The 22268-nt window shown below is 38.5% G+C and overlaps 2 protein-coding genes across 4 annotated transcripts in view; one reads left to right on the forward strand and one right to left on the reverse strand.

Moving 5' to 3' along the window:
- Positions 1 to 277: 277 nt before the first annotated feature.
- On the forward strand, positions 278 to 19276 carry SLC3A1 (solute carrier family 3 member 1). Its single transcript, XM_063443908.1, has 10 exons — positions 278 to 839; positions 2709 to 2888; positions 5352 to 5494; positions 9079 to 9204; positions 11582 to 11701; positions 12318 to 12442; positions 13080 to 13281; positions 14819 to 14995; positions 16385 to 16501; positions 18792 to 19276. The coding sequence occupies exons 1-10, from the start codon at positions 419 to 421 to the stop codon at positions 19230 to 19232; spliced, it is 2052 nt and encodes a 683-aa protein (XP_063299978.1). The 5' UTR covers positions 278 to 418; the 3' UTR covers positions 19233 to 19276.
- A 1100-nt stretch (positions 19277 to 20376) lies between these two features.
- PREPL (prolyl endopeptidase like) overlaps positions 20377 to 22268 on the reverse strand; it is a 49628-nt gene continuing 47736 nt past the window's right edge. For 2 of the 3 annotated variants that reach the window (XM_063443910.1, XM_063443909.1), the window contains exons 13-14: positions 22152 to 22237; positions 20377 to 20667 (exon numbers count right to left, since the gene is read on the reverse strand). In XM_063443910.1, coding sequence (XP_063299980.1) covers positions 20593 to 20667; positions 22152 to 22237 — 161 coding nt within the window. In that variant the 3' untranslated portion in view covers positions 20377 to 20592. Of the gene's footprint in view, positions 20668 to 22151; positions 22238 to 22268 lie in introns of those variants that run through there. The other variant, XM_063443911.1, reaches the window with a different exon arrangement.

Genomic DNA, 22268 nt, shown 5'->3' on the forward strand with positions numbered 1-22268 from the left:
GAGAATCATACGTGTATGTCCTAATAAAAACATTGCAATCTTATAAAGAACCACAATGGACTCTTTGTACTCCTTTGGGATTTGAAATCCACGTGACCACACATTCCATTTCACTTGAAATACTCATTGTATTCTTTTTAAAGATCGCATTACCAAATATCACTTGCACTCTCAGCTTGGACTAAAAATGTGATTTTGAAACAATTGTTAATCATCTTTAAATAGAGGGTTAGAAGAGTCTGTTTGCTTCTGACAATCAATCTCGGAATGCAGCTGTATGAAATCAATGATTACCTGAACTTCGTATGTTTTTGTTTAAGTGTACCTTGACCTGAGCTGCACTATTTAAAGGTGAAGTTGCAGGGACTCACCATCAGTTCTTCCTATCTGAGGACAAGATACGTAAGCTTCTGCAGATATGTCTGAAGGCTCAGTTGAGTTAAAACAAAAAACGGCTGTGGAAAACAACGGTTTTGTACCAGACTATGATTATGATGGCGAGGATAAGGCGGCCAGCAGAAAAAACAGCCAGACTGAAGCAGCTCATGTTTATGCCGTCCAAATAAACGCAACCTCATTAGATCCTCTTACTTTGAAGCCTTATGCTGGGATGCCCAAAGAGGTACTTCTTCAGTTTTCTAGAAGACCAGGCTACAGAATAACTCGAGAGATCATTTTTTGGTTGATCATTGCAGCTACATTAGTGATCATCGCTGCAACAATTGCAATTATAGCTCTTTCTCCAAGATGTCTCGACTGGTGGCAAAGAAGCCCTATTTACCAAGTCTATCCCAAGTCTTTTAAAGACAGCAACAAAGACGGAGCCGGCGATCTTAAAGGTAATATTTATGTTTTTTTTTGTTTTTTTTTTCAAATTTAGTTCTAAATAAACTTTTACTATAAATGTGAAGTTCGTTATGGTGAATGTATCTTCTATAAGATAATAAATGCAGGACAGGTGTTTGAAAAGGTGAGAATTGGGTCTTAGTATAAGGTGATGGAAAGGATTCAGAGCAAGGCTTTTTGTCCATTTGTTGTTGGACTGCAACTCCCATCACCCCAGCAAATGGATCTGGCATCCATTCATAAACGTGCTGCAAGGTGGAATTAAAATATTAAGCAAGCATGTTATGAGAGGCAATGAGTGTTTATAGCAAGTATTGGCATTATACTACATTCACAACTGATTTGTTTTAGGATTATGGAGTTAGGATTTAAGATTAAGGCTGAATGGGCTGGGGGGGGGGGGCTTTAAACTCAAAGTGCTGTGGATTGTACTTTCTTGGCTAACAGATTGATGGGAAATATAGTCCACAATGTCTTCAGTACCCACAAAGGTTAGAGGGTGCATCAACCAAACCCCTAGGAGCTAAGGGTGCAGTGTTAGTTACACCACTGTGACCTCAGGAATCTAAGGATGCAGGATAAGCTGGACTAACCTATGGTAGAAGGATGCTTACCATTAGAAGCAATGCTGTCGTGTTGCCAGCTTGTTATGAAGGTTACTATAATGACATTTATTATAATGTATAAATGTATCTAGACATTTACTATAATGTATAATGACTCTAGACAAGTTCACAAAGTATGCAATTATGTTCCTTAGTGTGCACCAGTGAACATTAGTTGTTGCTCCTCTTTGGAATTATATTGGCATTACCAGATATATTACGGTCTTAGTTCAGTGGTATTCACCTTATTCAATGTGAATTAAAAGCAAATTTTAAATTTAAGGTCATATATGTATATATAAGTCATATATGCTTTTAGTTCAGCTGCTACGGCCTTAAATTTGAAATTAATTTTGAATTCTCACTTTACCAAATAACCCTGAATTGTATTATGATGTCTGGGGCCTAATACACTGAAGCTGAACACTTTTATTTTCTTTTGTGTAGAGAGGTTTCAGCAAAAAAGAAAAAAGTACTGGTGTGGTCCTGTTAAACACGTTTCCAGAAGATATTCACAGAAAATCATTAAACTTCTAACTTTCAGACTAGAACGTACTAAATAAGCTTCTGTTAAGTTCCTGGAATGAAACATTGACTTGTTCATTGTGTAAATTATTCACCGTAACAAGACCTTGGTCTACAAGTTGCATGTCAGCAGGATATAATATATATGTGTATTATTAATGAGTTAATCCAAACACCATCAGTAGTAGAAAGAGGATCCAGGCACTCCATGTGTCTTCAAATATGTTTATTGGAACTAGTGAGACACCGCAACGTTTCAACACCTGAAAGGGTCTTTGTCAAGCCGGTTGACAAAGACCCTTTCAGGGGTCGAAATGTTGCGGTGTCTCACTTGTCCCAACAAACACATTTGAAGATACTTGGAGTGCCTGGATCCTCTTTCTACTACTGATATCTACTCCCTGGGGCTGGTGCTGGCCCTTGGTCCAGTGTAGCACCTGGATCGTCACATGATTGGTGTGCGGCTAATTTTTTCTCTTTTTGCAAAAACTCCAAGCACCATGGTAACTTCAGTGATTTGCTTTGAAAAGATGCACACATTGAGATTAACCCCTCTGGTGGAGTTACACCTCTTACGGAGTTACTAGTTCCCGACTGGCTAATATTAATTCTGTGCAAATTATTTTTTATTATTATGATTATTATCTCCTTCTGTGGCTAAACAGGAGAGCTGGCTTTGCAAAGGTCAGTTGGTATAAAGCAAAGCGGTGATCATTATTGTCATAATTTTAGGAATTCAGGAAAAAATAAATCACTTTTTGTATCTCGATGTGAAAAATGTCTGGGTCGCTTCATTCTACAAGGCTTCACTGAAAGATTACAATTACGCAGTCGAGGATTTCAGGGATGTGGACCCCACTTTTGGCACAATGGCTGACTTTGATAGTATGATCTCGGCTCTGCATGATAAAGGTAAGTTAACATTGGTTCTGCTCTGTATTGACCAAGGATCATTGTACAAAAAAAAAACGTGATAAATAATTGACCCTGGTAGAGGACTTTGGTGTTGTTATTCACTGCTACCGGGCCTTAATTTCCCCTAAACGCAGAGTAGGCAGCTGTCTATAGATGCCTCATGGTCACGTCCTGCAATCTACACTCACACTTTGGACACAAGATTCCCATCATGCACTTGGCATTGGCCCACCTTGTAAATAAAAAAAAAATTTCTTTCCTTTACACACAAATACTATCAACTTATTCAATGCTCTACACCTCAGGACAAACCCTGGTGCTTTCTCTGCATTATAACCAGTCACTGTGTGCTGGCATAGTGATCATTACCTACAGATTTTAGATGGCAGGTGGTGTTACTTTAGACCACATAGTCAAATACCAGGCAGAAGGTGCCATGATGTGAGGCCACATATTTACTGTCTATTTAATGTACAACCCAGCAAGGGGGAACAAAATGGAAGTCTCACTTAATCCCCATTTAATAGACACCAGGTAGAGCACCAGAGCCCCTTTCCTTCCCCACAGCTGCAGGGGGAGTCGTGGGTGCAAAAATAAACAAAACACATGTATAAATGTGTGTCTAGCTGTGTATATGTGGATCATTCTGTATGTACATTCACATGTGAGCAACAACTGAAGGACACGGTATTAGGTTGCTGACACTTCTTGCTGTTCTGATTAACTGTATTTTTGCCATGTTAGGTAATTAAGCATATGTGAGTGTCTTGTTATAAATGCATTTGGAAAAAGATGCCTAATGATAGCTAAAGAACATACTACAGGTATACCTGCCCATAATGTGTATAATTTAAATACAAAAGAAAGAAGAGAATGCAAGTGCAAGCACATCATAATATACAAAAATATATATAATACAAGTGCAGAGAATACACATCCCCTGATTGAAGTAGGTTTAAAATGGCACAGAGCACACAGAATAGGGTGCAAAATATGCAGCATTTTATATCACCATTTATATAGCACAAACCTATTCCACTTTACAATATTATAAAAGGAGGAAATTTGGCAATAAATTAGAGTGTTACAGGAAGAACCGGTTGATGGGGACCTTGCTCAAACAAGTCTAGAGGAGGTGAGGTAGAACAACATAATAGGAAGGGCATAGAGGGGATAGCAACCAAATGACAAGGTTGGAAAGTAGGTAAGAGTGGAGTGTGGCCCTTTAGTAGACAGCAAAAGACAGATTTGTGAAAGGGACATCTTAAATGATTGTAGACTAGGGGAGAGTCTGATGGAGGTAGGCAGACTGTTCCAAAAGAACAGAGCCACCCGAGAGAAGTATTGCAAGAGCAGTAGGTGTAAAAGCAGCGGCCAGGAGAAGGTCACCAGCAGAGTGGAGAGACCGGGAAGGGTTATTCCTATGAATCAGTCAATATATGTAACAGGGGATAGAGCTGTTTAAAGCTTTATAGGTAAGAGTTAGTATTTTGAATTGACACCTACAGGGTACAGGAAGCCAATGCAATTTTTGACAGTGGGGCGAGGTGCGAGAGGTGCAACGGGAGAGAAGGAGGAAAAGGACAGAAAGGAGGAGAAGGTGGGTGTAAGATTTAAATGTTTGGGGTGAGAGCTTGTATTTGGAGGCTTTAGTTGGTGGGGAAACGGTGGATATATGAGAAAAGTGTATGGGATGAATAGAGGGGGAAGGAAATAGGGAATGCTAAGCAAAAAGATAAAAAGAGATTTTAGAAATGACAAAAGTGCAGGCAAAGGTGAAAAATATAACGGAGAACATTATTAGGAGAATAGGGAGTTTGTATTGTAGATAAGGAGATTAGAAAAATGTAAACCATAGGAGACAGTGGAGGGGCGAAGAGTTAAAGGCATGCAGTGTAGGAATTGAGCAGGTGAAGAGAGGTTGTTATATATAACTGGTGCAAGTATAGGTAATTGCTACTATCGAAGTCAAAATGTTATTTAAAAAAAAAAAAGTGTTCCACACTCACATTTTTTTGAGCAACTCTATGCTCACAATGGAGCACTTACAGGAGTATGATCCCTCCTTAGGGATATATTGTAGACATGGTAGAGGCAAATCTTTCATAGTTCTCCATATGCAAACAGGCAGGCAGCAATAATGTAATGCTGTATTTATGCTGTGGTTTATTCAATAACGTTATAAATGTCAACTCACATTGTATAGAGTTACACTCTGCTCTTTTTTTAGTGTGTGGGTGATATAACTCCCACCTATGGATATATACAATACACAACGCCTTGGCATTTAGTATGAAGTAGTCAAAAGTTAAACCAATTGTTCAGTATTTAAGTAACATGCAAATTGTGCTTGAAGGATATATTTGTTCCTGATTGCTACCTGCTACGATACTGTAATGCTGGAGGTAACAAAAACAAAACATCTGACAACTGATAACAAGTTCTCTCCTGTTTCATTAGGTTTAAAACTCATCATTGATTTAATCCCAAATCACACAAGCAATAAGCATCAGTGGTTTCTGTTGAGTAGGAATCGAACTGGAAAGTACACGGACTACTACATCTGGCATGACTGTGTACAAGGAGTACCTCCTAATAATTGGGTAATAACTGATTTTTGTTTACTTAAATACTGAGCATACGATGTCTGTGTGTAATGTATCCAGCCATGTAATATGAAAAACAGAGACATTTATTGAAAAAGTTACAAGAAACATTGTACATAGGACAATGACTCCTCAGTCCCCTTCAAAGTAGGCACCTTAGGACCTCACACAGGTCTCCCAGCATCTCTTCCACTGTTCAAAACACAATTGGGAAGGGTGGGAGTTTAACGTAAAATAGTCAAGGGGATAAATGTGGGCATGAACCCAATGAAATATTGAGATGAACTTAGAGAAAAATCCCTGACCAATGTTTATTGTCTAAAACTTCACTTTTATTTTATCTGTTTAAAAGAATAATGTCAGTAACAAGTGTGAGTCATGGACACACTAGGTATGTGTCAATAGTAGAAAACATAATAATGTAATATGTAGAGGAAAAATGTGTATGTAAAGAAAAAATTAAAATCTAAATCAATATAATTACTAGGGTACAGATATATACAAAATACTTCAAAACACTCTGCAAAATCCTTTGTTGGAATCGCCATCATCTGCCTCGTCGTATTTACCTGAATTTTACCTGAATCTTTCAAGAGACTCTTGACCATCTTTGAAGCTATTGTTTTTGCTGCACTCATTGCATCATACCCGATAGCCTTTTGAATCATCTGAATGTTAAAGCTAAAAGGGATTTCTCCTAAGGCAAAGGGGGGCTTAGCCCTCCCGGATTTTCGAGTATATCACAGAGCCACACATATACAGAGGATAGTGGAATGGACCAAGGTGGGTGTGGACAAGCTATGGAAGGAGATAGAGTCAACACATATAGGCAGACCGATAGCGGTCCTCCTGTGGCTGGACTACCAGCAGGGCAGACAGCTGGCCACCCCCTCATTAAAGTGACCCTACAGATCTGGCACAGACTGGCGACACCCTCATCGCTCACCACCCCACCATCCCCACTACTCCCCCTGACCCACAACGATGCCTTCCCACCAGGGTTGGAGGCAGGCCCACTTAAACGCCTGGTGGGACAGGAAACACCCAGAATCTGCCATGCTATAGACAATGGCAGGATGAGACCATTGGAATCCATGGTGCAGACTGAACGACTAACGTTCATGACGCGCTTCAGATACAATCAATTAGTAGAATTCATGCTATCAGTAACCAAGGGCAACTGCACCTCCAGACCTGTAACAGAATTCGAAACACTCTGCCAAGACCCCGACCCATTGGTAAGGGGACTGTCCACACCATATGGGTTACTAATGAGAATGAGGAGAATACCACAACCGAGCTACATGGGGAGATGGGAAGCGGACTTAGGTACCACATTCACATCGGCACAATGGGATAAAATGTGCACCCTCTCTCTACATTGCGCAACATCCAGCGGAACACAAGAAACGGCGTACAAAATACTGGCACGCTGGTACCTCACCCCACACCTCACCCACACATACGACCCCGACATAGACAAATGCTGGAGATGTGGGAAGGAACAGGGCACCTTCATCCACCTGTGGTGGGAATGCCCACGGATCCAGCCATACTGGGCGGTGATACACGCAATCGTCGCAAGGTTCTCTGACAAACCACCACAACTGGACCCGGCAGTTTTTCTCCTACACCACACCACTACATGCAACTCAGACTACAAAAAATCACTGACGATCAGGATACTTAACGTAGCTAAAAGTCTGATCCCGTTACACTGGAAGAAACAGACTGCACCCCCACTAACCCTCTGGTTTCAGCACATGGAGGAGCTTCGGGCGATGGAGGAGCTCTTCTTACACGCAGAGGGGAGAACACAGACATACATGACGACATGGACACACTGGATCCTCACTACCACACGCCCCGACTTCCAGACACTTATAAACTGCTAAGAAACTACCACTCTGACGCATGACGGACAGACAGGACAACCGAGACAATGACAAACAGGAGTTAACAAGACATGAGACCAACTGACATGCCGGTGAGGGCCGAGGGGAGAGTGACGGACAAGCAGCAAACAACATAGGGGGAGGAAGAGGGAAGAAATACCACAGAACAGAGGGCAACAGTCTGGGGAATGTCCAGCCATAGAGGGAGGGCAATCATGCCCAACTAAGACACGCAACACACACTTGCATACCACACCCCTCGCCAAACGGACCCGCACGCCAAACAGCCGAGTTCACTACCCGATAAGGGACTTGTAGGTGATGATGGAGGCAAGTTTATTATGTTTAGATACAGCGAGAAGCACTGAATTAAAAGAGAAAAGCGTAGCATACAGATACTCCACTGAGACTAGAAAAAGGAAATATATTCTGCCGGAAGGAGAAAAAACCCTAGAATATCAGATAAACGCAAGCACGACCACCGAAAAAGGAGATAACGATACACAATGCGAGATCTGCGTATCTCAAGTCAATGAATGTTGGATACGAAAACTGAAACCAGCGTGTTTCACTGTACTAACCACCTGACCTTCTTCTTTTTGTAAGGACGAAAATTTTGAATAAAAAGTAATTTACAAAAAAAAGGGATTCTCCAGTGCCAGGAAAACAAACCCGTTTTCCTGGCACTAGAGGATCCTGGAGTGCCCCCCTCCCTCCTGCCCTCCATCCCACATTGCTGAAGGAGTTAAAACCCCTTCAGACACTTAAGTAGATCCAACACCAATGTCTCTCGGCGCTGGGTTAGGCTCCGCCACGCAATGGTGGCCGCGCACACGCATTAGACCTCTCCAAAGGAAAGCATTATTTAATGCTTTCCCATGGGAATTCCGGCGACGCTGGAGGTCCTCATGCAAAAGTCATCTAAGGAGCCGGAAGACAGCCACTAGAGGAGGACTTAACCCTGCAAGGTGATTATAGCAGTTTATAAAAACTGCACTAATTACACTTGTAGGGTTAAGTGTGATGGGAGTTGGCACCCAGACCACTTCAATGAGCTGAAGTGGTCTGTGTGCCTACAGTGTCCCGTTAAAGCAAAATGTGATGCAGATTCGTTGCTCTACTCGCTTAGGTATTTTGAATGCTATGGCCACACATTGCCCATGTTCACTTAACGACGTCCCCCCACTGACTAGTACGGTGAATTCGTCATTGTTCATGCATGTGCATTCCAGTCAACTCTCTTTGGCTGCCAGATTACTTCGATGTCCAGCAAACCAGTCTCATAATATTAACAATGGCTGGAGTTTCTCAGGACAGACTTCGTATATATACTCACTTATGCAGTTTGCTGTTTGCTAGTTAAACTTGTTTAGGGTTTTATCTATTGAACAGAGCTAAAATGGTTATTAACTGTTTACACGAAGGTGTGAATTGTTAGGAATTCAACATGAATTTCAACATTAAGGTCAATATAGCTGAATTGAAAGCATAGCAAGAGTGATACATTTTCAGTTTAGCTACTGTGCCCTAATATTTAACATTTACTTTGAATTCCTGAAGGAATAACTCTTACACTTCTTTTGGAATGAAATAAATGCGTATTACTAAATGTAAATGTGAGGAGCACGAGGCACATTGCGCCCCCAATACGGTATAATGTATCACCATTCTTTATATTATTCTCAGGTCAGTGTATATGGAAATTCTGCATGGGAGTATGACGACACCCGAAAACAATGTTATTTCCACCAGTTCAGGAAAGAGCAACCAGATTTAAATCTCAATAATCCAGATGTCTTAACAGAAATCGAGGTATGTTTTAGCAGAGTGGAATCCAAATATATAGAAGATAATGGGCCGCACACATGTATGTGTTAATAAAGGTGGAAACGTTTGGAACTAACAGGCTAAATAGCAAAGTCATAGATTGATGGGTCTTTTAAGAAAACCATTAATATTTAACTAGGGCCAAAGGTAGTCTCTATCTTCAAATTCCATTTCTAATCTAATCATTGCACATTATTACAATTTATCTTCGTAGGTTCACTAAGGGCAGGAAGTTGACACACAACTGTATTTATGTATATATTTATATTTATTGCTGAAACAATCATGATACTGAACACTATGTTTTATAGTCCTTCATAGTCAACAGGGTAACAATCAGACTAATTATGTGACCTATGACCATTCAATTGTTCTATTTCAAAAAACTTATATAACTAGGATTCAACAATTATTTTGCATAAATACGACCTAGGACGAGGGGTTAGCTGAGAATGCTGGGAAATGTAGTTTACAAAGATATGCAGTGTCTAGGTTGGCCATTACTGCTTGGTGATCCATAAACAGATTCCCATACACCCATGTCTGGTTTTTATAATTATCCCCAATGGAACATAATTTGTCAATTTCTAAAGGGAAACTATAGTGCCAGGAAAACATGTTGGTTTTCTTGAACTATAACTCCCTATAATGCTCCCTCCGACGTGGCTCCCCCTCCCCATGCAATGCTTTCTTGTGGAGTTTCGGGTGACGCTGGATGTCCTCATGCATAATGTTAGAATGTCCAGCGTCAGTCGGCTAGCCACCAGGAAGTGCTTCTAGTGGCTGTCTGATTGACAGCTGTTAGAGGCAGTCTTAGTCCTGTAATGTAATCATTGCAGTTTCTCTAAAACTGCAGTGTTTTACATTGTAGGACTAAGGGAGACAGGGACACTGCACCCAGACCACTTCAATGAGCTGAAGTGGTCTGAGTGCCTATAGTGTTCCTTTAAGGCTGAGATGTTTAGTTTCAGCATAGTGATATGGTGGGTCTTTTGTTTTCTGTTTTTGCATGCCATCAGCATTCTATAGATTGACAATATGAGATTGGTTAATAACTTTACAAAGCCTGTTAATTAGTGCACCACTAACTTATTAAGTTGTTGAACATTTACACCTGACGGTTTTCACATTAAGCGGTAATTAGAAACTTTATTGCACGCTGTATACTTCTGCATTGCTGACAGGTTGTCCAAGAAACCTTTGAATCAATGAACACGTCTTAGATACATGAAAATTAACATAATTTTATGACTGACACAAATTGCCTGTTCAGCAAATTATGCTTTATCTCCTTGAAATAAAAATGTTTAGAAAATGATGTGTTTGGGTAATGAAGGATTAGAGCAAGATTCCTAGCAAATAAGTTTGCCAATTTATGATTTTAATTAGAGGCACTTTTGGAACTGTAGAATTCAGGCTGCATTGATTAAGTGTGCATGGTATATTGGTGTCCAGAATGAAATAATAAATATAAATTAAAAAAATGATTTATATAAAACATGCCCTAATAAATTGTAAAGTGGCACTGTCACCCCCATATCAAAAATAAATACTGACTCACATTGACTGTGTTGGAACTTCACTGAAACGCAGCCCAAAGACATACTTAGACATGGGGAGACCTTTATAAACCTCAAAGCTGTGCTCTTGTGCATGTGCGAGATTACAGAGCTGATGACTGCTCCTGGCAGCGGAAGCTTCAGGAGCTGAAGAAGAGTGGATGGTGGTGCCCGCGAGGGACTGGTTCAAGTAAGTGAATAGGCCCATAATATCTCAGGATACCGCACAGACAGATGTCTCAATTCAATAGCACAAGAAGTGACCATGAAAGCACAGGATTATTGCACAAAAATAATAATATAAAGCAACATTTAGCAGACAAAATCATCTCACAGACTCCACATTATAGAGGTAACTTGGTATATCCAATAACATAAAAATGGCATAAAATGCAGACAAAATGCAGATAAGCTGAATGGAAAGACACCATAAGGGGATGAGAGCGTTTCACGTCTGTAACGATACTTTATCAATGCTTACTTTATCAAGTAAGTGAAACTTACCTTCCCCTGACCCCATTACCACCAGACTCCCAGCGGCAACATTGCTGTCGGGGGTCTTTGCAAATTGTGCAAAGACTCCTAATGGTGACCGAGCCACTTTAAATGTATGGCCAAAAAACCCAAACTGAACACAAAATTGACTCGAAGAATTTATCTAAATTCCGTCAATTCTCACATTAGCAAATAAACCTGAGAATTTTAAGGTTGAATTAAAATCCCCATCCACATAAAGGCAATCAATGTGTAGCTATAGAGTTTTCAAGAAATGTATTTAAATGTGATTTTTTTCCATTGCACAGGACATTATAAAGTTCTGGCTAGAGAAAGGTGTGGATGGATTTACAATCAATGCTGCAAAGTTTCTTTTAGAAGCAAGTAGTCTAAGAGACGAACAACAGGTCAACAAGTCTGGAAATCCAGTAAGTATCTTGTTGACATATACAAAAAGACTCTATATGCTACTGATCATGGGGGGTGTTGTAGATTTTCCCGGTTAAGTAGGTGCATCCCAGGCCAATAATAGTTCTGATAATAGTTCAGTCTTCGCCATTACCTGGTCATGTGTTATCTTCCAATTTTCCTTGATTTCTGTAGAGTGGATTTCTGTCTCTGTGGCTGATTTGATGTTGACATTACGGCAGATACTGGCCCAGCCGTATTGTTTAAAAGGATATTCTCGTTTCCTTATTGTTGTCAATAAGGCAGATAATGACCCAGCGTTGCTAGTAACAAAGATCATTTATCTGGTTTATTGTTGATTGATCAATTTCCATTACGAAGTTATACTTAGTTTCACAGCACCAGAGTTAATGTATCCTAATGTTGAAATATTGAACATATTTTTATTTTTTTTTAAATAATTTATAATTTTTTTTATTTAAACAAAAGGAAATGACAGCCAACAGTTTTTGGATTCACATTAACATTGGTTAATATTTATGATATGATATTCATTGCTCTGCGTTATCGATTTGTCATGAAACGTCTATGTTTTCATGTGAAAACTAAAGTCTTTTATTGTCCATATCATTTTAGAATGATGTTTCAAACTACGCAGATCTTTATCATGACTTTACAACCACTCAAGTTGGAATGCATGACATCATTCGTAACTTCCGCCAAACTATGAACGAGTATAGCAGAGAACCAGGGAGATACAGGTAAAAGAAACATTTCAATTAAACACAACTTTACATTGGTGAATTTTACTGTACAATTTTCATAACATAAGAACTCCCATGTAATGTTAATAATCAAATTTAAATACTGTGGATGTGAGCTGTGGGGATCCTGTTAGTGCAAATCCAAAGCCGAACTACCAGTGATACAATCTAGGCATCTGTCTAAGGCCCTGCAGGTAATTATGGGCCCAGGGTCAGTCCTGCCATGGAACAAAAATCCAATTTAATGTACGGTTCTATGAGAAACTTGCTACTTTTTTTTTATGAGAGGCAAATTTCGAGTCCTTTGTGGTAACAGGAATAATTTTTACTTGTATTATTTTGTTTTGGTAATAAAACACATTTCCGGAGGCTAAATGTAAGATACATTTGTTGGTGGACAAAACCAGCTATATTTTATGTATTAGGGGGGTTTTACTACTTTTTTGTTTTGTCTTTCTTTAAAAAAAATTAACAATAAAAAAAGACTCCCAACAGTGAGGGGAGTTTAGGATTTGGATACATTCAGTTTACTTCGTTAACAAGGCTTTATGTATGCAATTGTTCACATGCATTTTAATTGCCATACCCAGATTTGAAATTTTTGACCTATGTTTTTGTGTATTCATTAAAAAAGGTTTTTAGGCACAGAATCCAATGATGAAAATGATGTGCAGAAAACAATGATCTATTATGGAAATTCTTTTACACAAGAAGCCGACTTTCCACTTAATTTCTACTTGTTTAAGTTAAATAAAGACATTTCTGGAACGTCTGTATCGGAAAAAGTGGATCTATGGATGAAATCAATGCCAAAGGGAAAGTGGCCCCAGTGGACGGTAAAATGTTTAATAAAATTACTAATTTACAATGACTAACTCTAAGGGTCGTATTTATCAATGTTATTCTGGGCCAAAGCTACATTTGGAGCAATCACCATGGAAACTAGTAGAATGTTTATATATAATTATTGCAAATGTATCTCCAAGAATTGTTCCAGTTATGCTTTGCTGAATGTAAATGTTGAAGGAACTGTCATAATACCTCAACATTTCACAAACGATATAAACCAGGGTTCTCCAACCCTGTCCTCATGGAGCACCAACAGTCCAGGATTTATGTATTTCCCTGTTTTATACCAATGGAGATACTGACAAAACATGGACTGTTGGTGGTCCATGAGGACTAGGTTGGAAAACACTGATAATAAACCGTAAACACTAAACCATTAGAATGATGATGATTATAAGAGTTATAGTCTAACTAAAGGTTGCCTCACCTACCATGTGTGATGGGTAACAGCAGTGTAAAGGAAAAAAATTAAAAGGAAATTTAAGCAGGTTTTTCTTTCTCCTAACCAAGACATACAATATAAAGGGATTCTAGAAGCATAAACCTTCTCTCTGTTTGGCAAGATATAAAAAAAGCAAGTTGTATTTGATTATTAGTGTGCACCGTTAGCAGTTAAATGGCAGGTAAATGGAAAATAAAACTATCCCTGTGAGACAAAGACATCTATTCATATTAACTACTCAGCAGGTGAGTTGTGAGACGGAATTTTAACATTTCTACTTCATCATGTTGAGCTCTCATACCAGCTCTCCAATTTTTAGCTAGACCCAGTTGAGGGGTAGTGAAGGTAGTGTGTTCCCAGTTGAGGGGCAGTGGAGATTGTGTGCCCAGCCCCAGTTTAGGGGTAGCAGAGATTGTGTGCATGGCCTGAGTGGAGATAGTATGTAGTGTGTTCCTAGTTTAGGTGTAGCAGAGATTGTGTGCGCAATCCCAGTTTTGGTGTAGTGGAGACAGTGTGTAGTGTGTTCCCAATTTAGGGGTGGCAGAGATTGTGTGTGCGGTCCCAGTTTAGAGGTAGCAGATATTGTGTGCACAGTCCCAGTTGAGGGGTAGTGGAGGTAGTCTGTTCCCAGTTTAGGGGTAGCAGAGATTGTGTGTGCGGTCCCAGTTTAAGGGTAGCAGTGATTGTTTGTACGGTCCCAGTTTAGGGGTAGCAGAGATTGTGCATGCGGTCTCAGTTGAGGGGTAGTGGAGGTAATATGTTTCTATGTTTTCTATGTAATGTGTTCCCAGTTTAGGAGTAGCAGAGATTGTGTGCATGGTCCCAGTTTAGGGGTAGCAGAGATTGTGTGTGTGTGTGCGGTCCCAGTTTAGAGGTAGCAGAGATTTTGTGTGCGGTCCCAGTTTAGGGGTAGCAGAGATTGGGTGTGCGGTCCCAGTTTAGGGGTAGCAGAGACTGTGCATGCGGTCTTATTAATGGTAATTTACTGTGCAAGAAAAATGATGTACACAAAATAAGTTGTATTCAGCATTCTAATTGTTGCTTTGTCTAAAATTTATTTGTATTCCTGATAACTCATTTAGGTTGGAAGCCCCAGCAATTCTCGTATTGCATCACGGGTTGGTAAAGAATATGTTAATGTCTTGAATATGCTCCTTTTAACCCTCCCTGGCACCCCTACACTTTACTACGGGGAAGAACTGGGTATGGTGGATGGATCTATTACGGGAAATGCAAACCTTTCTGGAGAATACATTGAAGTAAGTGACAACCAGATCAATAGTTGACCTTTCTCAATCTTGCTTCTACAACTCATATCCTGATCAGCCAGAAAATATGTTGGAGTGCAATAATTGTCCATACCCGAGTAATGTATACTCAATGAAAGACTAACTCATTTCAGTTTACAGGCACATCGATGTGTGTGTATGGGGTTCAGTTTTATTGATCCCGTAGTGTATGGGTAGGCAATGATACATCAAGCAATTTTAGCACATTAATCTGTACAAATGTGTTCTTTGAAATGTATGGCTATTGTCTTGTTTGCAGTTTGTAAGACGGAAGGAAGGTAGCTTAGCATTGGCACCCAATCCATCAAATCAGGATTATTCAATACCTAGAATGTGACACAGCAAGGGCTTCTGGGTGCCGCATTAATAAAGATTTGTTTTTTACATTTAATTTGCTTGATTAGTGGCCAGCTTTACTACTATGTAGGGAAGTTATAGACTGTGACAAAACCATCAAAAATAGGGAGCGTCATGTGCAATAGGAGTCAGCAGATTGTGTCTGGGGAAAACTGAAATTAAAGAAATCTAATTGGCACACCATGACACGCGGCTACTTATGGGCACCAAGTGTGTGACATATTGGTAGTGTATGTGACTGTTCAGAATTCTGATCGGTAATTAATGTCTCAGCCATGGAGATGATTAATATATGCACAATGAGCATCAAGGTGTTGAGGTATAAATAATAGTCACTCTATAGGTGCATTGGGAGTGAGTGCAGGGTGTCCTGCGGAATGTTTGTACCATGAAATTACGTATGTGTTTAGAATATGATTTGGGTGCAAAATAGGATATTGGTTTGTATATTCTGTAAAACACAATTGTTATTCAGTGAATTTGTACCATGACTGACAGGGCTATTTATTAAAGAGTAATTTCACAGTGATTTGGAAATTTAAGGACAGCGTAGTCAAGGTTGAAGCCTTGCGATACAGCTATTTTGACTTTAAATTTGAAATTCACTTTTAATTTTCACTTTTGTTAATAACCCTGAATCTCATCCGTTGGAAAGTAAGACCTGAGAAACTTTACAGAAAAGTTTACTAGTTGCCTTGCTTCAGATGTTTAGGATAATGGACCGATAGTGGGGTAATGATTTTTCTTTTTATATCTATATTCGGCCTTGCCTAAACCCACTATTGAATGACTATAGTCTTATTATTGGAATGTTTTACAAAACTGACTTAAAATGTATAAAGTTTGGATGTGTCCTGTGTGTAGATTCCCTCTGCATGTTCTGCTTTTCTGCAAATGTCTTTTGGACACTGTATCTTATGTGATTCAAACAAAATCAATAAAAAGCCATTGTGCCAAATAAAGGCAGACAGCTTAACTTCTTTCCCTACTCTCTGTGTACAGAATGAAGTTCCAGAAAAGACACCAATGCTGTGGGATTCAAGTACAAATTCTGGCTTCAGTGAGGCCAACTCAACATGGCTTCCTGTTGACCCCAATTATGAAGAGTTAAACGTGGAAGTAAGTGTTAATATCTGGAAGTATTTTCCTGTCTTTATGTGCTACATTATAGATTATTTGAGTCATGCTGACATCCTTAACACCTTGCATCAGATAGAGTTATATTCATTAGCAATTACTTTTATTTTAAGCAACAGTGTAAATAAGTATTGATCTTTGGATAGTAAAATATTCATAGTTCTGTTCTCCAATAATTGATTTACACTGCTGTGTTTAATAAGATCATAATAATTAACTGCAAACTGCTTTCAAATGTTCTATTTATTTGACTAATTGCCTTGTCCAATGACATGGAATCTAACACTGGCCTCCCAAATGCACAAACGTCCTTCATTTAAAAATGTGTTTGCCGTCCATTAAACCGGAAACGGATGGTTTTAATAAAGTGTTTATCATAGTCCTCAACTTTTGGAAGTGAACAACCATAAATATACACTAAAAATCATTTTCATTAGATGGGCTATGCTCAGAAAAATGGATTTGTCAAAAGCCTGGTGTCATCTTGATAAACCAAGAATCCTTTTTTCCAAAACCATGGTTGTCTCACCATATTTATTTACAAAATATTTTACTAGGAGGGACACATTGAGATTTCTCAATAAGAATTAAGAATTTGCCATCCAGATCAGAAGAGACCGTAAAAACAGATAAATTAATTATCTTGTATGTTAACGAGTCTACGGTTTCCTGAATAAATACTTCTTCCTTTTCCTCTTTTGTATTCGGCACGGTTTCCCACCATGATCTAGATTAGGGGTCAGCATCTTATTACACGTGAGGCTGCTAGGCCCAAACAGGCTGTGGAGATCTGAATATCTCCCCTGGACCTGGTCTGACAGATGTCCCAGTAGGACTTCTTCAGATATCTGCTTGTGCTCGACTGAAGCGAGTGGTGAGCAGCAGATCTCAATTCACTCCTCTCTGCGGTTGTGAAGGAGAAATCATTCAAAACAAGGGCAGCCCACTGAAACACCTGCCCTGTAACTGGCTGGCCCATTGCCCACTGAACCCTAGTGGGGCATCTTCCTGCTTCTAAATGATAATCAAAAAGGAGGGTGAGTAAAAAAAACAAAACAAAAAAACAGAACCCCTGCCCCCCCCAAACATTTTTATTTTATTTTTGAGTCTAGCAGTGTGGTTGTGTGTGATGAACATTGTGTGTAAGTCTAGCAGTGTGTGGTAATGTGCTTTGGAGAGGTACCACAAAATAACAAACTGCTCAAGCACATATAATACAGCCCACATACGCACAAATACAACCCTACAATACAGCCGCAGCACCCATATTTAACACATGCATCATACACACCAGGTAATTATTTTAAAAAGTAGGACCGGCACGCCAAGGACTTATTTTTATTTTTTAGTGCTGTTAAAAAAAAAAAGGTTGCCTACCCATGATTTAGATCCTAGGATCAACTGCTTTCTGGCATAATTCACCTCCTCATTTTAATTACCCCTAAAATGTAATCCCATCCGGATTATTCACTTTTTGTAAATATTGTAAATTATCGGTAAATCACCAAGAAATTGCATATGTCAAAAGTCCAAATTAGCTGTGTTCGAGTTTTCAGATTTTATAATAAAAAAAAAAAAGAAGAAGTCACATTAACAAGTCAGTCAAGACACCACAAGTACTACACATGCCAGGGGTCCCTTAGGCACCGTGGCCAAACTCTCTGCTTCCCTTTTGCCACCGTGTAAGTTCCACTTTAATTTCATCCATACCGTACAGCTAAGTATTGGTTGTGTCAGCTGAAGTGTTTAGTCAGTGAATGGCTCTAAAATATGGACAACATTGATCCAGATAATGCTGCAGAAGTTCAGCATTAGCAATTTTGGTGAGTGGAAGCAAGGCTGTGGTGCCTAGGAGACAGCTGTCTAAGCAGTTTCACCAAGAACAAGGGAACACCGCCAACAGCCTAATGGCAAGTAGTAGATATTGTGTCTACACTCCCTCTTACATTGCTTAAGAGATTGGCATCTCATTGCACACCTCTAGAAAGCAAACAAAAAGCAAAAAAATAAATAAAAGTTTTTGACATTTGAATTACTGTAGCCAGTTGTCTAGAGGCTCCATTACTTCTAGAAAAATCTAAAGAAATTGGTAGTTGCTTTAAAACTTATAAGCACCACTGCTTTCAAGGATAGAGGAGGTGACGTCCTGTTTACATATGAAAAACACTATATACACTAAATATATATTTTTAATATATTAATATTCTTTACACCAATGAAATGGCATTTCTTTTGTCTCATTAAATAAATACATTTTTTTTTTTTTAAACAGATTCAAATGACCAAACCAGATTCAACGCTAAATTTATACCGGGAGATAAATATGCTGCGTAATAATGAGTTACCAATTCACAGAGGGTGGCTCTGTTATGTGTGGACAGACGAGAATGTGTTTGCCTACGTGAGGGAATTGGACGGTTTAAATAAAGTGTTTATGATAGTCCTCAATTTTGGGAGGGGATCAACCATAAATATACAACAAGAAATCCAAGACATTCCAAATCAAGCAAAAATTAGATTAAGTACATTACCTGCTAATAGCGGGAAATCAATAAATACAAATAGCATTCAAACACAACAAGGTGAAGGCATAATATTGGAATACAGAACAAGCAAACATCTGCATCTGATGGATAGTTTTAAGGATCGGTGCTTTATATCAGAAAAGGCATGTTATTCCAGTGCCTTCAATTTGCTTTATAAAAACTGCTAAACGTCTTTAGTCTTGTAATAAAGTGAAAAAACCCACAAAAAAAACTACAATTTCTGTGATAATGTTTTACAAACATAGACAGAATATATATTTATGGCTTCGCCTCTAAGCCAGCAAAAATACTCAGAAAATGTGTGCTAGTTAATGGGTTAATAGGGGTAATGCTATTATATGAGACCTGCACCAAGACATTATCTGATTTGCAAGAGCCAAATTACATTGCAGATATTTCAACTCCATAACCACTAACTAAGCAGGGGAGATCTTACTGCATTTGATCTTGAGTTCATGGAACTTTAGGCAATACGGCTACTCTTACAATACCTGCTGTGTGCAATATCTTATTTAAATGCACCTCTAAACAGCTACATATTTTTTTAAAGCTATAGAAACATTATTGAAGAAACAATGATTATGGGCACCTTGAAAACCAATGAATGAAATATATATCTTCGCATCAAATTACATTTATAAAAATAAAGACAAGAAAATATTGTGTTTTGTCATTTCATTGAATGGATACTCGGGAAAAAAATATCATACAACAATCAATAATGTGGTAAACAAATGTTTGCTTCCGATTTATTTGAGATATGAGGAATACAAATATCGAGCTCAGGACAATATTTGAGTTGAGTTGTGGAGAAATAACTTGGTATCGCAATCTCTAGGTTAGGATTTACCCCAACAGGTTACACTGCAAGGAATTTGCACAAGAGTACAGAATCTGGTTCTGAAAATATAAACTGGCCCATAGTGGCTTTTCTGCAGCTGCCTGAATAAGGATCCATTCATCTACCAAATGAAATGTATCAACACTGCACGGATTTACTCAGTTTTTTTTAGAAGATATATTTAAAGGATTCAGTAAAAGATCTAGTCAGTCATCAGTATTATCTTTGGCAATTCCCATCATTTCTAGAGTGTGATTCAAAATAAAGGTGAGTGGGATATATTGAAAAAGATTTATAAATTAAATTAGTAATCATAATAATAATAATAATAATAATAATAATAATAATAATAAAATAAAGTAGAAAACTAGCAAAACAAAAATACAAATTGTCATATTTTTTTAATTATATACACAATATACTTGCAGTATAGTCTATATTATTTAAAAATAATTGGAATTTACATAATTACACAACTGCAATGGATTTGCTGCTGTACTATGGACCGACAAATATAAAATCCTTCATTTGGAAAATAAAGTAAAAAACCCCCAAAAAACAGCAGTTTGTGTTGTAACATTTACATAAGGCAATAAAGTTACAGTGGACTGAGAGACTCCTGTCGATGTCTGTGGATTGTGTTTTACCATTTTGGAAAACAAAGATGTTCAAGCGGCTCAGTCACTTCAAAATTTCCTTTTTAGAAATTTTCTGTCATCAATCTTAAGCTCTTTGTATAAAAAAGCAAGATGTACTGCCACCTAAAAAAAATAAAAAAAAATCCAAACAGGTACACACTAAAGACACATTCTTCCAGGTATTCATCCCAAATATTGATCACAATGTCAATGAGAGACAACAGTTCTGCTAATGTTTCTTTTTTGTTTTTGTTTCTAAATTAAACTAAAATAAATGCATTAATAAAAACAATTGAGTTTTGCTTGGAACCAGCACAATTTCCCTTTTTTTCTCCTACAATACAAATGTACATGATGTCATCACTTAGCAGTATTCTTGTGAGACACTGACCGTCATTTTATTATGGTTGTAGTTCAAATGAAAGGAAGCTCCCGTAAACGTCTGCTGCATACCTCCCAACGTTCCTAGATTCCGAGGGACATAGATCCCATGGATTGTCTAGAATCAGTATAGTGCAAGTGTCTCGAAAGATGTCTCACATAGTGTTGTGCTTACTGATAATTAAAGTGCATCCTAAACCGGGGTAAACTGTATCAAGTCAAGTGTATACACTAGTGTATATTAAATAATCCAAACTTACATACAATGGTATCACAAATCTTTATGTCCTAAAAATAAACATAGTGTGCATTGTATAATTAAAATACATCTTCTAATCCCCCAAAAAGATAACTCACATTTACCAGAGCCTATTCCCACGCTCTGGGTAAATATTGCTTGTAGGGAGAGGGGTAAACACCCAACATGCCCGTTTAAGATAAATATGCTACAGCAATAAAACAAAAAAGAGAACCAAGGGGCCCGCAATGGTGTTATACCTGATTTGATAAATTGTAACACTGATTATGATGCACTTCTGATTTAAGCACATCTGTTTATATGGAGTGTCTGCTGCTAATCTACACTTTTGCACCAGTTAATTAGCACTTTAGTTAGCCTCACATTTTATTAGGTCTCAGAAGGTGTGTTTGTACTATGTAAAATCAGGGCATTAAGCCCATGCCCAGAGCACTCTGCACATATACTGCCAAAAGTAGGGCCAGCCAGACAAGCTGTCACAGTCAGCCTGGCATGCATTTATTCATACATCATGATTGATCGATGACTGATCATATGACCACTTACTGTTCTGGGCAGAGCTCATTATGGAGGATGCAAAGCCAACAGGCATTTACACACTAAACAATGTGACAGACTCCCTTCCGATGGAGCCTAGAGACTCCTTGCAATACAACCACTAGAGTGCACTGTAGTGGTTAGGGTATTTAAACTAGGAAATAAAGTTTCTCCTACTTGACCTAGAGGGACCTCTTTCCTACCCATCCGTGAGGGTAAAATCAGGGGACATCTAGGAGCACACCCATACTTCACTATTTGTATATATTTTTAGGATTCTCCAACCTATCATTTGATCATAATTGTAACATTGTGCATGACTTAGTAACATTCAAAACATTATTGTCCATTACGTTGAATATAGTTCATGCAGTTACTAACCTACTGATAACTATTGCTGATACAAAGTGAATGTTACCCCTTAGCATACCTTCTGCAGTGATTCATCCCAAGACAATGAGTCGCAATGACTACCACCAGGCTGAACATCAAGCAATATAGTGGGCCTTTTATTCACTGAAAATAAATAAATATTCTGCATTACCAT

Source organism: Pelobates fuscus, chromosome 2, assembly GCF_036172605.1.
Source record: "Pelobates fuscus isolate aPelFus1 chromosome 2, aPelFus1.pri, whole genome shotgun sequence".
In the NCBI taxonomy this organism is placed as follows: Eukaryota; Metazoa; Chordata; class Amphibia; order Anura; family Pelobatidae; genus Pelobates; species Pelobates fuscus.